We start from the raw sequence: 12,507 nt of genomic DNA, 5'->3' as shown, positions 1-12,507 counted from the left end.
CGGGGTCCTCCACTGCCTCCCAGAGCACTAGGATTACAGGGGTGAGCCCTGTGCCCCGCTGAGGGCTGAGACCTTCCTCTTGGTTGCTATGGTACTGAGGGACTCTTAGCCAAGGGAAGAGAGTTTAGACTGAAATCCCACCTGGACCCCAGTGTTTGGGACTGGTGAATGGTGGAGCCGTGCTGTTCTCTCTGTATGTGTGTGGGGGATGACGCCCCTGTGTGGACTGCGGGCCCCTCCGTGCCCCTCCGTGCCCCTCCGTGTAAGTGGCAGAGGCCAGATGGGAACACTGATGTGAATGTCTACACCGTTGTACTCCTACAGCCAAAACCGGTCATTTGGGCCAGCGTCCACTCGATTGTGATATTTCCTACACTTTTCAGCGTGGAGTAATTGGTTTCTTGGCAAAACATCCCAGAAAAAAAAAGTGGGACTTAGTGAAATGGGAGCCCCTGACTGGGACTAAACTGTGGCGCAGCTCCACCTGCAGGCTGCTGCGGAGAAGTGCATGGGGGAGCGGACTCGGGGGCCCTCCTTGCCCAGCCAAGATCGGTTGTGGCGTGTAATGGAGGTACTGTCTGCCGCAGAATATCCACGGATGTTCTATATATATATATGTATGTATTTTTTTGAGGGGAGAGGAATCATTGGGTGTTATTAATTTTGCTTGTCCCAATAACTGACCTCAGGAAGGAAAGGGGCTTCACAGGTCTTTCGGCAGTGGAAAAAGTGTGCTTCCTCTGTCCTAATTCTGGCCTCCTCTAGCCACTTTGGTCTGGCATTGTGGAGGTGAGTGCTGCTGACCCCGTGATGGCGGCTGGCGTCGCAGGCTTCCACAGTGACCTCTCCTTTAAGAAGCTGTTGCTCCTGGCACAGGTGAACGGCCTCGTTTGGGAACAAGCGTTTCTGGCTTGGGAGTAAATCCTGTGACTGCCCTGACACTCTGGCCACAGCAGTGGTGGCCACAGAATTGAGCCCCGGCCTGGCGAGGGGGCTGCATTCGAGTGACCCAGCATCTCTAATTCTGCATGCTGGACCGACGTGTCCCACATGCCTGATCCTGGACTCCAGAAATGGTCCTTGTGAACAGATTGCCCAGCCAGGGAATTTGCTACGTGAGATGGTCTGGCACGGGTAGTGTGTACCGTGTGGTTCTTAGAGAATAAGAACCACGGAAAAATTTCAATTTTGCTCTAAGTTTAGTCTAGTTGGGAATAAAAAATATATGCTTTTGGAAAATAAAACATGTAAGATGAACATACATTACTACTGTTAGCAGGAGACCCAATAATAATCTGACCCCATCTACACTGCTAGGCTCACCTTCCTCCAAAGACAGAGAAGGAGGGAGGGACCCAAAGGCCAACGTTCCAGCGTCCTGGGTGCGCAGCGCGTCTGGCTGTGATGAGGCACCGTTCACACGCTACATGTGAACGTCCCAGCCGGAGATGGCTGGGTACTAATGCTGGCCCTGCTGTGATGTGGCCATGCCAGGTCCGTTCATATCCTGCTGTGCTCTGTAGACCCCCAGAGTTTCTGCATTCTCTATATCTTCCTGGTTGGTGACATTCTCTATGTCTTCCTAGGACCAAGACAGGCCTGGGAAACCGGAGGGACTGTCTCATTTACTCCCAACCCTCCAGGTCACCCAGGAGCAAAGTCATCAGTGAGGTCAATTGGGACTTCTGTGACACTGTCTGCGGGAGATGTACTCCCTCACCACAGCCATTCATTAGTAGAATAGGGACATTCCTTTTTCCTGGTCTTTAGGTAACATCAACAATTATTATTAGTATTTTTGAAACCTTTCTCAGTCTGGCAGAAGAAAAATGATATTCCATTGTTGTCATTTGCATTCCGTTTGTGTTCCCTCCTTTGATCCCGAGCCTTTAGTCTCTAGCCCGCCCTCCTATGCATCACGTTGGCAGGGGTGGTGGAAACAGCTGCTGATCACAGTGCCCAGTCTGAGACTTTGCCAAGGGTACAGCGACCTACTTGTTCTTGACTTGCTTTGGTCTCTGTTTCTAACATTGTTTCTGACTTATCAAACTGCTTCTCAGTCCATTCTCAGCACTTTGTTTACCCCTAACTTTCATCCCCCGACTTTGGGAGAGAGATTTCTGCTGGGTACCAAATGCTGGGTCAAACCTCCACTTCTAGTCAAAGCTTAGAGAATAAGAACCAGGGAAAAATTTCAATTTTGCTCTAAGTTCAGTCTAGTTGGGAATAAAAAATATATGCTTTTGGAATATAAAACATGTAAAACGAACATACATTACTACTGTTAGCAGTAGTAGGTACTCAGGAGGGATAACCACACCCTGTGTGCAAGGGTCCTCCAGGAATTGGTCACCTCTGCCTGTTAGAAGGCAGGGGGCTGGCCAGGGAAGGGAGGGAATTATGGAACTATTACAGAGGCCTAGATGCAGGGGCTTGGGGTGAACTGAGAATAAATCTCTGTCTTTGGAGGAAGGTGAGCCTAGCAGTGTAGATGGGGTCAGATTATTAAGGGCCTTATAAAGTAGGCAAAGGATGGCAGTCATTCTGCAGGCAAACAGAAGCCACCTTATCAAAGGGTGATGGTCCCGGCCAGTACTTACTCATTGCTTGTTCTATGCCAGGAACTGCGACAAACATTTCAGGCACTGTGACGCCTTCTCAGATGAGTGTTTCTGATGAAGGACGCTGATGACAGGGAGGGGGCAAGACTGGAGGGGAGAGATTAGTTGTGTTAGATAGAAAGTAGGATGTGGAGGTTGGATGTGTGGATAGGAAGAAGGAGGCAAATTAGAGATGTTAAGGAGGCAGAGGTGACTGAGCTGGGAATGCGAGAGAGGAGTCTGGGAGGGCTGCTGGAATGGCTTGGATGAACGTTGCAGGAGGGGATGGTTGTTGGGGAGATTATAGAAGACTGAAGTGGTTTTCATACATTTCCTTGGGTAGACATCTCTCTGATATACTATGGTTGAGTTGAAAGACAGACATGGTTTGAATGCAGAATCCCATCACATCTTGATGCTGAAATCCTGGGTCATGCCAGTCACTTAGAGTTGCATGCTTCCTTCCCGAGGCATGAGTTTTCTCTCTACCATAAAGTGAAGATACCCTGACTCTGGAAAAGGAGTATAATTCGTGATAGGACAGGGTCCCTGACACATAGTAAGCCTTTGATAAATGGGCCTGCTATGGCTACCGGGGAGCTTTTTAGCACTAGTACCTCCACTGCCACCACAGGTTTGGTGATGTGTTTTACGTAGAAGAAAATATGGTGCCCACATTTAAAAGGTGGAGCAGAATGAATATGACCTCTGGAGGAGTACGAAGAAAGGAGAAAGTTTGATTTGTTTTCTCTGGTAACGTAGAGCTAACATTTTCCAAAACCTGTCTTTGTGCCATATATTGGGGAAGGTTCTGGATGTGTCCGAGAGTGCTGCGGGGTGTCATCCCTAGCTGGACAGGATACGCGGGTGTGGACAGCCTTTATATTTATAGTTACATGCATGCTTTTCATTTTAGGACCCCAAGTCAAATTTGATCCAACAGTGGTTGGCACAGCAAAGTGTGCTTGGAGTTGTTTCCAAAACTTTTCAATTATCTTCCCATCCAATACTCGGTGACTGGTCCATTCAAGTTCAAGTGAATGTGAGTATAAATATTATTTTTTGGGGGGGGAATGTTAAAATGATTTTGGGAAAATATCTCCAAAGTTATATATTCAATGAACAGAAACAAAATAATACATGCATATCTAGATCATTTAAGTGGTGTGTTTTGCATTTGCTATGTTGGTCAATGGCTTATCCTTCATTATAATATATTAGAGTTGTAGTCATTGTTGTCTTTTTCTATGATAAGTGTGAAGAATAAAACATTTTGGCATTTGAGTATAAAACTGATTAAATATGTATTTATTTACTGCATGTATTGAGCATTTTAGAACTAAGTAATGAACATTTAAAGGATAAGCTGTTATTTGGTAAATTTGGCAAATTTTATGCAAGTCACTTCTTATGAGCGAGCGGACTAAACGACTTAATCTTGGTTTAAGGAGCAGCCATGTGGCCGCTGTTCCTCTGTCCTCTTCTCCCCAGCTCCTCCACCCCTTCCTGTGTTTGCTGCTGACTTGTGCAGCTCTGAGATCCGCCAGGGCAGAGATGTTAAAATGCCCCAGGTTTTCTCCTCTGCGTCTCTTCATGTCACTTGAAAATTTGTTGAGTATTTTCCTGTTTTTCTTTGGAATTAGAAATATATATAAATTAATGAGTAAGAGTTTTAAAAAATAGTTTAATCAGAACAGGGCTTTTCACTATTGGCAATTTAGATAAAAGTCCTTTTTGTGGGCTCTGTCCTGTGCATTGTAGGACATTTAGTGGTAGCTTTGCGACTTGCCATAGGGCTTAGAGCTGGAAAGCAAGGAAATCAAATTTGAACTTGGGTCTCTGACGGCCATGACCCCATAACCCCACCATCAGGGTTGAAATACCTAGAAGCTGGGGCCTGGTTAGAAGACAGAAGTCAGAGTAAAACCCTTGATCAGTTTCTTTTTTTTTTGAGGCAGAGTCTCACTATGTTACCATTGGTAGAGTGCCATGGGGTCACAGCTCACAGCTCAAACTCTTGGGCTTAAGCGATTCTCTTGCCTAAGCCTCCCAAGTAGCTGGGACTACAGGTGCCTGCCACGATGCCCAGATATTTTTTTTGTTGCAGTTGTCATTTTTGTTTAGCTGGCCTGGGCCAGGTTCGAACCTGCTAGCCCTAGTGCATGTGGCTGGTGCCCTAACCACTGAGCTATGGGTGCTGAGCCGCCTTGATCAGTTTCAAAGCAGTATCTATTAGATTAGTTTAAGAGAAAAGTGCTAGATTATTATTTTTGATGTAAAATTGCTGGTTTTATAGGTCAAAAGTGACAAATATGAGCAATTTTAATGACTCAGTCTAATCTTCCTTCAGTTAAACATGTGCTACTGATAAGAGACTCCTCAGCAGACAAATGGAAATATATGGCTGTTTCACATCTTAGAATTGTGATTCCTGCTGGGTAGAGTGGTTCACACCTATAATCTCAGCACTTTGTGAGGCCGAGGTGGGAGAATCACTTGAGGCCAGGAGTCTGAAGCCACCCTGGGAAGCATAGAAAGACCCAATCTCTACAAAAAACAAAGAAAAATTGTCTGGGTATGGTGGTATGCACCAGCAGTCCTAGCAACTCAGGAGGTTGAGGAGGAGAACCACTTGAGACCGGGGATTTGAGGTTCCAGTGACACATGATCCGACCACTGCACTCATGTATGGCCTCCCAAAGTGTTGGGATTATAGGCATGAACCACTGCACCCAGCCATGGTGTGATTTAAAAGAATATTGGAGGCAATGTTATAAAAGAGGTTCCTAGAGGGTGTCCATAGTTGTCTACTTTAAATTGTACACAGACTTTATGGACAACCTGTATTTTTAGAGAATAAAGTAATTAATAGCCATGGAAAAGGAAGTTGGATTTTATTGAATGCTTTTTCTGCATCTATTGGGAGGATTACATAGTCTTTGGTTTTGCTTTTGTTGATATGGTTGAATAACATTTATGAACTTGCATATATTAAATATGTGATCTTGTATTTAAAAAAAAGATCATATTGTAGGATTTGCCTCTGAGGTCTTTGATTATTAATATTATTCTTATTTGTGACATTGAGATAATAACTATAATAAGAGTAAGTGTTAGAAAAATGTGAGTTTAGAGAAGATATGGGGCATTGTTTCACAGTGGGTGAGGTACTGGTCTTCAAGGGTCTCTCACAGTGTAAACTCTGGGCCATCCCTAGCTAGTCCCTGAAATGCGAGGTAATTATAATGAATTTTAGGAAGGTCACAGATTTGCTACTGGCCAGGCACAGCATAAGGTTTTATATATGTTCCCGTATTTATTCTGCACACTGTGTAATTCTGCATGGTAGATGTGACTAAGCCCATTTCATGAGGAGAAGCCAGAACCCCATGACATTGAGTAACTCCCCAAATGCACATGGTTAGTAAGCAGGAGTTTGCCCTCGCACTCCATCTTTCGTTTACTAGATCAAATGGCAGCTTTTGATTCACTTCATTGCTTTAAGATTCTAAAATTCTCTGTAGCAGAGCAATAAACTTACTAATGTTTATAAGTCTATGAATATATAATGAGCATGTTCTATAGACCCAGAACTTTTCCCAACCTGAGGGATTAAGCATTCTTTAACTTTTTTTTAGTTAAAAAAATTTTTTTTGGATCAAATCCTAAAAGCAGAACTAGTCCCCTTAGTCAGCACATGTTTTCTGAGTATCTCTGTGAAGATGAAGAGTACCGCTGGCTCATGGACAGGTGGCAGTACAGAGGGAGAGAAATGGAATGAGTTAAGTGTAGAGACCTGTGCAGGAGTATGGAAGCCTTGAGCAGTGTGTGATGAATCCTTGGGGAGTGGACATTTGAGCTTGTAGAGAAGGTAGAGGGAAGCATGTTATGAGTTCTAAGCACTTAGATCTTATTTACAGTTCCCACTTATGTTCTGCAGGAGTCAGATTTTTGTCCATCTGCCCATCCATTCATCCATCCATATATCATCCATCCATCCATGATCTATCCATCCATCATGCCATCCATTCATCTATCCTTACATCATCCATCTATCCATCATTCATCCATCATCCATCCATCCATCCTTACATCATCCATCCATCTATCCATCATCCATTCATCATTCATCCATCACCCATCCATCATTCAACCATCTTTCCATCATTTATCTATCCATCATCCATCTATCCATCTGTCCATCCATCAGTTTTCCATCTATCCATGTGTCCATCCATCCATCAGTTATCCATCTATCCATCCATCCATCCATCACCCATCCATCCATCTACCCAGTATGTGTTGAGGACTTACAGTGCTGTGATGAATACAAGGATGCTCAACATGTGACCTGTACTTTCAAAGGTTTCTGTTGTGGTGACATGAATAAAATGATAAAAGTTAAATGACAAAAGGGTAATAGAAAAGCACCAGCCAGTGCACCAGCAGAGGACTTGTGAGGTGCTAAGACCACTGTGGTGATAAAGAGGGTCTATTGTAAGGATGAGCACCCATGATTTAGGGTCCAGATATTCCCTCTGTTTTTTGTGGTCTGGTCCTTTCTTCTCTCACTGTGCCAACCTCTGTGGTGTTCTCCAGTCAAAATCTGAGTGGGCTTGGCCAAGTATCTGTCTTTCTCAGAGCCCTACAAGCAAGCCTCTTTGCTGGTGGCTGGTGGCCTACATATGGGCTGCCCTTGGGCCAGGGTGTTCATTGTTGGTCCATTCAGAAGCCACTGCTGCACAGGACAGTTTTGGTGGGGTGACAGGTGCCAAGAGATTGATTTGTTCAATGAATAGTGAACAGAATAAGTACTGGAAGAGAAAGGGGGACAGAAAAGTGGAGAAAGACTTGTGGAAGATGCGAGATTGTACTTTAAAAGATTTATAGAATTCCTTCTGTTGTGGTTTGTAGACTTGGCCTGTCATATTGCTTTGATAGAAAATAAGGTGATTCCCATAAAGAAGTTTAGCTGCTTAAAAAGTTAAAAACATTCACAGCATCTGGCTCTTGCCTATCCCTTTAGCCTTGTTACATGCCACCCTTGCCCTTGAACTCTCTGCTTTACACATATTCTATCCTTTAAGTTTCTCACCCTCATCATCTAACTCATCTCAGAGCCTTTTCTCAGCAGCCTGGAGTGCTGTGTTTTGCTTTGGTGTTCTAGCTACATGCTTTTAATCTGCCTGCATTTTCTAAAACGGCCTGGCCCCTCCAGACATTTCCATAGCGCTGTGTGCTTCCGTTGGTTCATTCATGTTACTTTTAATTGGTGGCCTTGGCAAAGGTAGTGACCTTTTGGTCTTGTTCCCCACTGTTTTCCTGAGAACTAGTGTGCTTTGCACTGAGGTAGAAAAGTCGATATTCATTACATGTACAAATGCCATAGCATAATAATCATTTGTTTTGAATTAAAGAGTATAATTTCCCCCCTTTCCGCATTCTATAAAGCATCTTTCTTTTTTTTAAAGACAAGCGTGTTCATTAGGTACCTATATTGGTGATATGTTTATATTAGAGAGACACAACTAAAAAAAAAAAAAAATAGCCGCTTTATTAAAAAGTGCCTGTAAGGGCCACCAGGGGTCAGTATACACAAGGAAATGTTACGAGACACGACCTTGGCTGTAGCCTTAGTCTCTGGTTTTTGTCTTTCCTTGACTCCTGTGTGGCTTTACAGACTGTATATTGCTTAGTGTTAAACACTTTTAATTTTAGCAGTGAATGGTAATGATGGAGGAAATTTACTTATTATTTAAATAGCCTTGCACAGCAGAAGTGTGCTTGCCCCTTAAATAGTTGACCATCAGACTACAGTTTAGTTTTTCTAAGGCAATAACTATTCTCAGTATAAAACTCAGGGAGGGGAAGAACACTCATTTTCAGGAGAATGTTTTGAAGTCCCCTTTGTTTGTAGGCAAAATATATATGGAATGCTTTCAGTATTGCCGGTAAGGGATGATATATTTAAAAATACAGGGCTTCCCAAAGTGTTGACTTGTAGTGACTGTGCAGATAACTGGAAAGTGACACTCTCTGCTCACTTTCCCTCTATTCGGGAAGAGGATCCTTCAGGTAAAATATACTCGAAGGGCTTCTTGGCATGTTTCTAGTTGCAGCATGTTTGTGTGTAGAATAAAGATGAGCAAGTCATTTGTTACACTTCTCAACATTCTGAATTAACTCCAATTGCATTTGACCTGCAGGTATTGCTGCTTTTCACCTTCAGGAATTTATTTTCTGATGAGTAATGATTTTTACCTAGTAACGTCTTTAGGTTTTTATTCTTATTTTTCCTTTCCATTGTGCAGTATATGATGATGGGATGTAACAAATTCTCTGTATAGTCATAGACTTTTTTTGGTTTACATTGCTAGCTTAATATAATTGCAAAGAAACTCTTGATTATAATTATCAAGACCTCTTAAAAGTGGCTACATTTGGTAAGAGCATTGGTCCTTCTTGTGCGAGTTGCACATGTGCTCCCCTGGCATCCCTGTGCCCATGAGACTAGCCCTTTGCTACTTTGAGGACTGTGCTGCTTTTGAGAAGAGTCAGGGTCTCTTCTACCTCTGCCGTACTTCGATGGCCCGGCCCTTTCCCATCATTTCTTCCTTAACTTCCTAGAGTACCAAGCTCTCTTCTTGGAAGGTGGAAGTATATTTTAGCTGTGACATCTTGCCACAGAAGTGTGTTTTATAGGGCTGTTATTCTTCAACTATATTACAGGTTAAGTGAGAAATATGCTCTGTTTGATAATCGACTTGTAAATATACCTTGGAAGACGTCTCATTTTAACAGTTAGATGCTGCTTGCATTTTTGCTCTTTCAATACTTGTTTAGGGACCTTATATGTAAGTAGTTATCTCGACTGGTATTGATAGGTCTCCCGAATACTGTAGTTGCAAATGTATTTTTTTCTCAATTTTTTTTATTGTAAAATGCATATAACAAAATCTACCATCTTAACCATTTTTAAGTATGCAGTTCCGTGGTAATAAATACTTGGGTATTGGTGTGTAACTGTCCCCACCATCCGTCTCCAGAACTCTTTCATCTTACAAAACTGAAAATCTATACTTATTAAACAATTCCTTATTCTCCCCCTGCCTCCATCTCCTGGCCACCACCATTCTGCTTTGTGTCTCTGTGACTCTGATGACTCTAACCACCTCCTGTCAGGGGACACATACAGAACCTCTTTCTGTGACTGGCTGGTTTTCCAGGTTCCTCTGCTTTATGGCATATATGAACATTTCCTTTCTAAGGCTGAAAAATATTCCATTGTATAATTATGCCACATTTAGTTACAAATGTTTTTGCCTCTGTGATTTGAAAATTATATTCTAGCTTACTAGAATGTGATTATAGAGGTTCTTTAAAAGAAAGGCTAATATAGGTGTCTAGAGAAGCAGGGTCCCAGGAGCCAGGAGGAGTGTGGCCACACAGCCGGCTCCCTGTGTGTCTCCCTGGGCACAGCCCAGAGCTCAGGTCTCATGTTCCTCTGAGACCCCAAAGGAGGCTTCCCAGTCAGTGAGAGACCCCTGTCCACTTCTTGTGCCCTCTTTCCTTCGTATCAGCTGAAGTCTGTTCTCCTGGTGAGGCTTAGGCAACTGGCCCGGGGCCACTAGTTGCCAGTGGTTCCGAAAACATCAGGGGCAGCAGAGTCAACCCCCTGGGGAGTTGTAAGGTGTGTAATCCAGGTCTCACCCCCAGGAACAACTTACTGGCATGGGACTTAGGAATTTGAATCTTAAATAAGCACTCTAGAAGATTCTATGTGGTTTTTGGATTACCTTTAGAGAAGAACTGAATAATGGTCACAGCTGGAAGTGTTTAGTATTTATCTGTTTCACTGAGAGGCAGTGTTGGACAGTGGACACAGCGTGGGTCTAGGGACAAGCCGTCCTGTTTATCCTTTGAGTGCCCAGCAGTGCTGCCCTCTGCTGTTCACCTCTCTCTGACCAGCTCGGTTGAGCTTAGACGTACTAGCTCAAAATCTTTGGTATCATCTGTATTTTTGCCACAGCTTCTCTGATCCTGGAGCTGCGCAGCCAGCGTGGGCTCCGCGGAGCTCGGTAACTTCAGTCTCTTCTAGCTGCCGCTGTCTGCATTTTCTCCACCCTTGTCTCAATCCCAGACCAGTGCTGCTGGGGGCGGGGTGGTGGTGGGCAAGAAATAGAATAAAGAAAACTCAACAGACTTAAGGCTCGAAATCACTCCTTCCAAGCCGTTTGGTGACCTGTGGGTATTGAATTATTCTGTAATTCAGAAACAATCTGCCCTGAGCTGTTCCTTTGCCTCTAGCAGTTACACCTACTTTCCCTTGAGTTAGTTGTTACAGGAAGGCCAGGTGAGGGCTGCCAGCTCCTCTCTGCTTTTTACAGGCTTTCCGCACACTCCCTGTCTCTCCCGGCCTGGCCGTCCAGCTGGGCCTGGGTCAGCTCCCACCTGCTGGTCGGCGTCTCTGGAGCTGCTTTTCCTTTGCAGAAGGGCACATCTTTGTCTGGCCAGTTCTTGTCCCTGACACACTCTACAAGTAGCTCTGGTAGCTCCTCTGGCTCGTGATGACAACTTAACAGAAAGCATGGAGCAGGCTTTGACAGGTCAGAAAACAGTGGCATCCTCTCTGGAATGTGGCTGTGGCTTCCAAAATACTTTTGCTGGCCTCTCCTTATAAGCATACTTTTGTGTTGAGAAGGACCTCCAGTTCTGCCTGCCTTGTGCGGTGAGGGGGAGTGAGAGGGAGAGGTGGTTGTAAACATTGAGTAAGAGGCTCCTGGGCAGAGCTCAGCGCGTCATTCTCCTTTCTTCTGTGGGGCCGGATACACACCGCTATGGCAGCACTGAAGACCTGAAGATCTTAGTCCCTCATAAAATTTCAGTTGCACTCATGATGCTAGTGCCATATTATCCCTGAGACTTCACTGCCCCTTTGGCCTGTTACTCCCCGTCCTCTGGCCATGTGCATTTCAAGTTCTGGACGCCATGCAAATTTTCATGGGGAGTTCCTTCCTTTGACTGGTCCATTCCCTCCAGAAGCCACCCTCGGAGTGTGCCCCTTTCAAGTGAGTCCTCCCTACCCTCTGTGCAGGGACAGCTTTTTGGCATCTGTTAGAAAGCTCTGGGGTCAGACGTTAGCGTGTCGTGTTCCCCAGTGAAACGGAAGATCTGAAGAAGCATCAGCGAAGAGCACAGATCACAGTGCTGCAGGGACTAGCCGTCACCTAGATCCATCTCTGCATTTTACAGAGAGAAGCGACATGACCTGGTCAGGACGAGAGGCTGGTTTCCTCATACTTTCCACTCTGTCAAATTACACTAACATGTGCAGCAGTTGCTGGTTTAAAACGGCCACCCCTTCAGACTGAATTGAGATGCCCACAGGACCTGCTGTGTGCATTGGTGAAGATGTCCACCTCTGCTATGTGACTTGAGGGTGCCATAGGGGTCCACCCTCCAGACACACTCCAGACACACTGGCTTGCTCTCGAGGTCTCACACTCTGACCACAACTGCCCTGCCTTTAGACTGAGCATTTGAGTCCAGCGTATAGGCTACCTGGTAGCATTTTTCCACCGATATCCATTAGGAATTACTGAGGATAGCTTACTGTCACCCAGCAGTACATTCCCCAAAGTAGCAAAGAACTATTCTCAGAGACTCAGGTATGCCAACTGAGCAGGCTATATAACCCCAGTCACAGAAGGCATAAGAAGATAAATTTTCAAAAGAACTTTTTACTTTGGAGTAGATTAAAAAAATGTTGTAAAGATAATCCAGATAGGTCCTGTGTAGCTTTATGCATGTGTGGTTGAATCTGATATTATTATAGTACAACAACGAAAGCAAGAATTTGACATTGTGTGATGTGTGTATAGGCTGTTCTATGTGACGCTCAATTTTC

The 12,507-nt window shown here is 44.4% G+C and overlaps 1 protein-coding gene across 1 annotated transcript in view; it reads left to right on the top strand.

The window, feature by feature from the left end:
- The window catches only part of CD109 (CD109 molecule), a 116,297-nt gene that overhangs the window by 28,926 nt on the left and 74,864 nt on the right, over window positions 1-12,507 (top strand). Inside the window, exon 5 of the mRNA XM_023517277.1 lies at window positions 3,517-3,642. Within this exon, the coding sequence (XP_023373045.1) occupies window positions 3,517-3,642 (126 nt within the window). The remainder of the gene's footprint in view (window positions 1-3,516; window positions 3,643-12,507) is intronic.

The sequence above is a fragment of the Otolemur garnettii genome, unplaced genomic scaffold, assembly GCF_000181295.1.
Source record: "Otolemur garnettii isolate 467f Iridium unplaced genomic scaffold, OtoGar3 scaffold00107, whole genome shotgun sequence".
NCBI lineage: Eukaryota > Metazoa > Chordata > Mammalia > Primates > Galagidae > Otolemur > Otolemur garnettii.
This window is presented reverse-complemented; position numbering and strand designations above follow the sequence as displayed.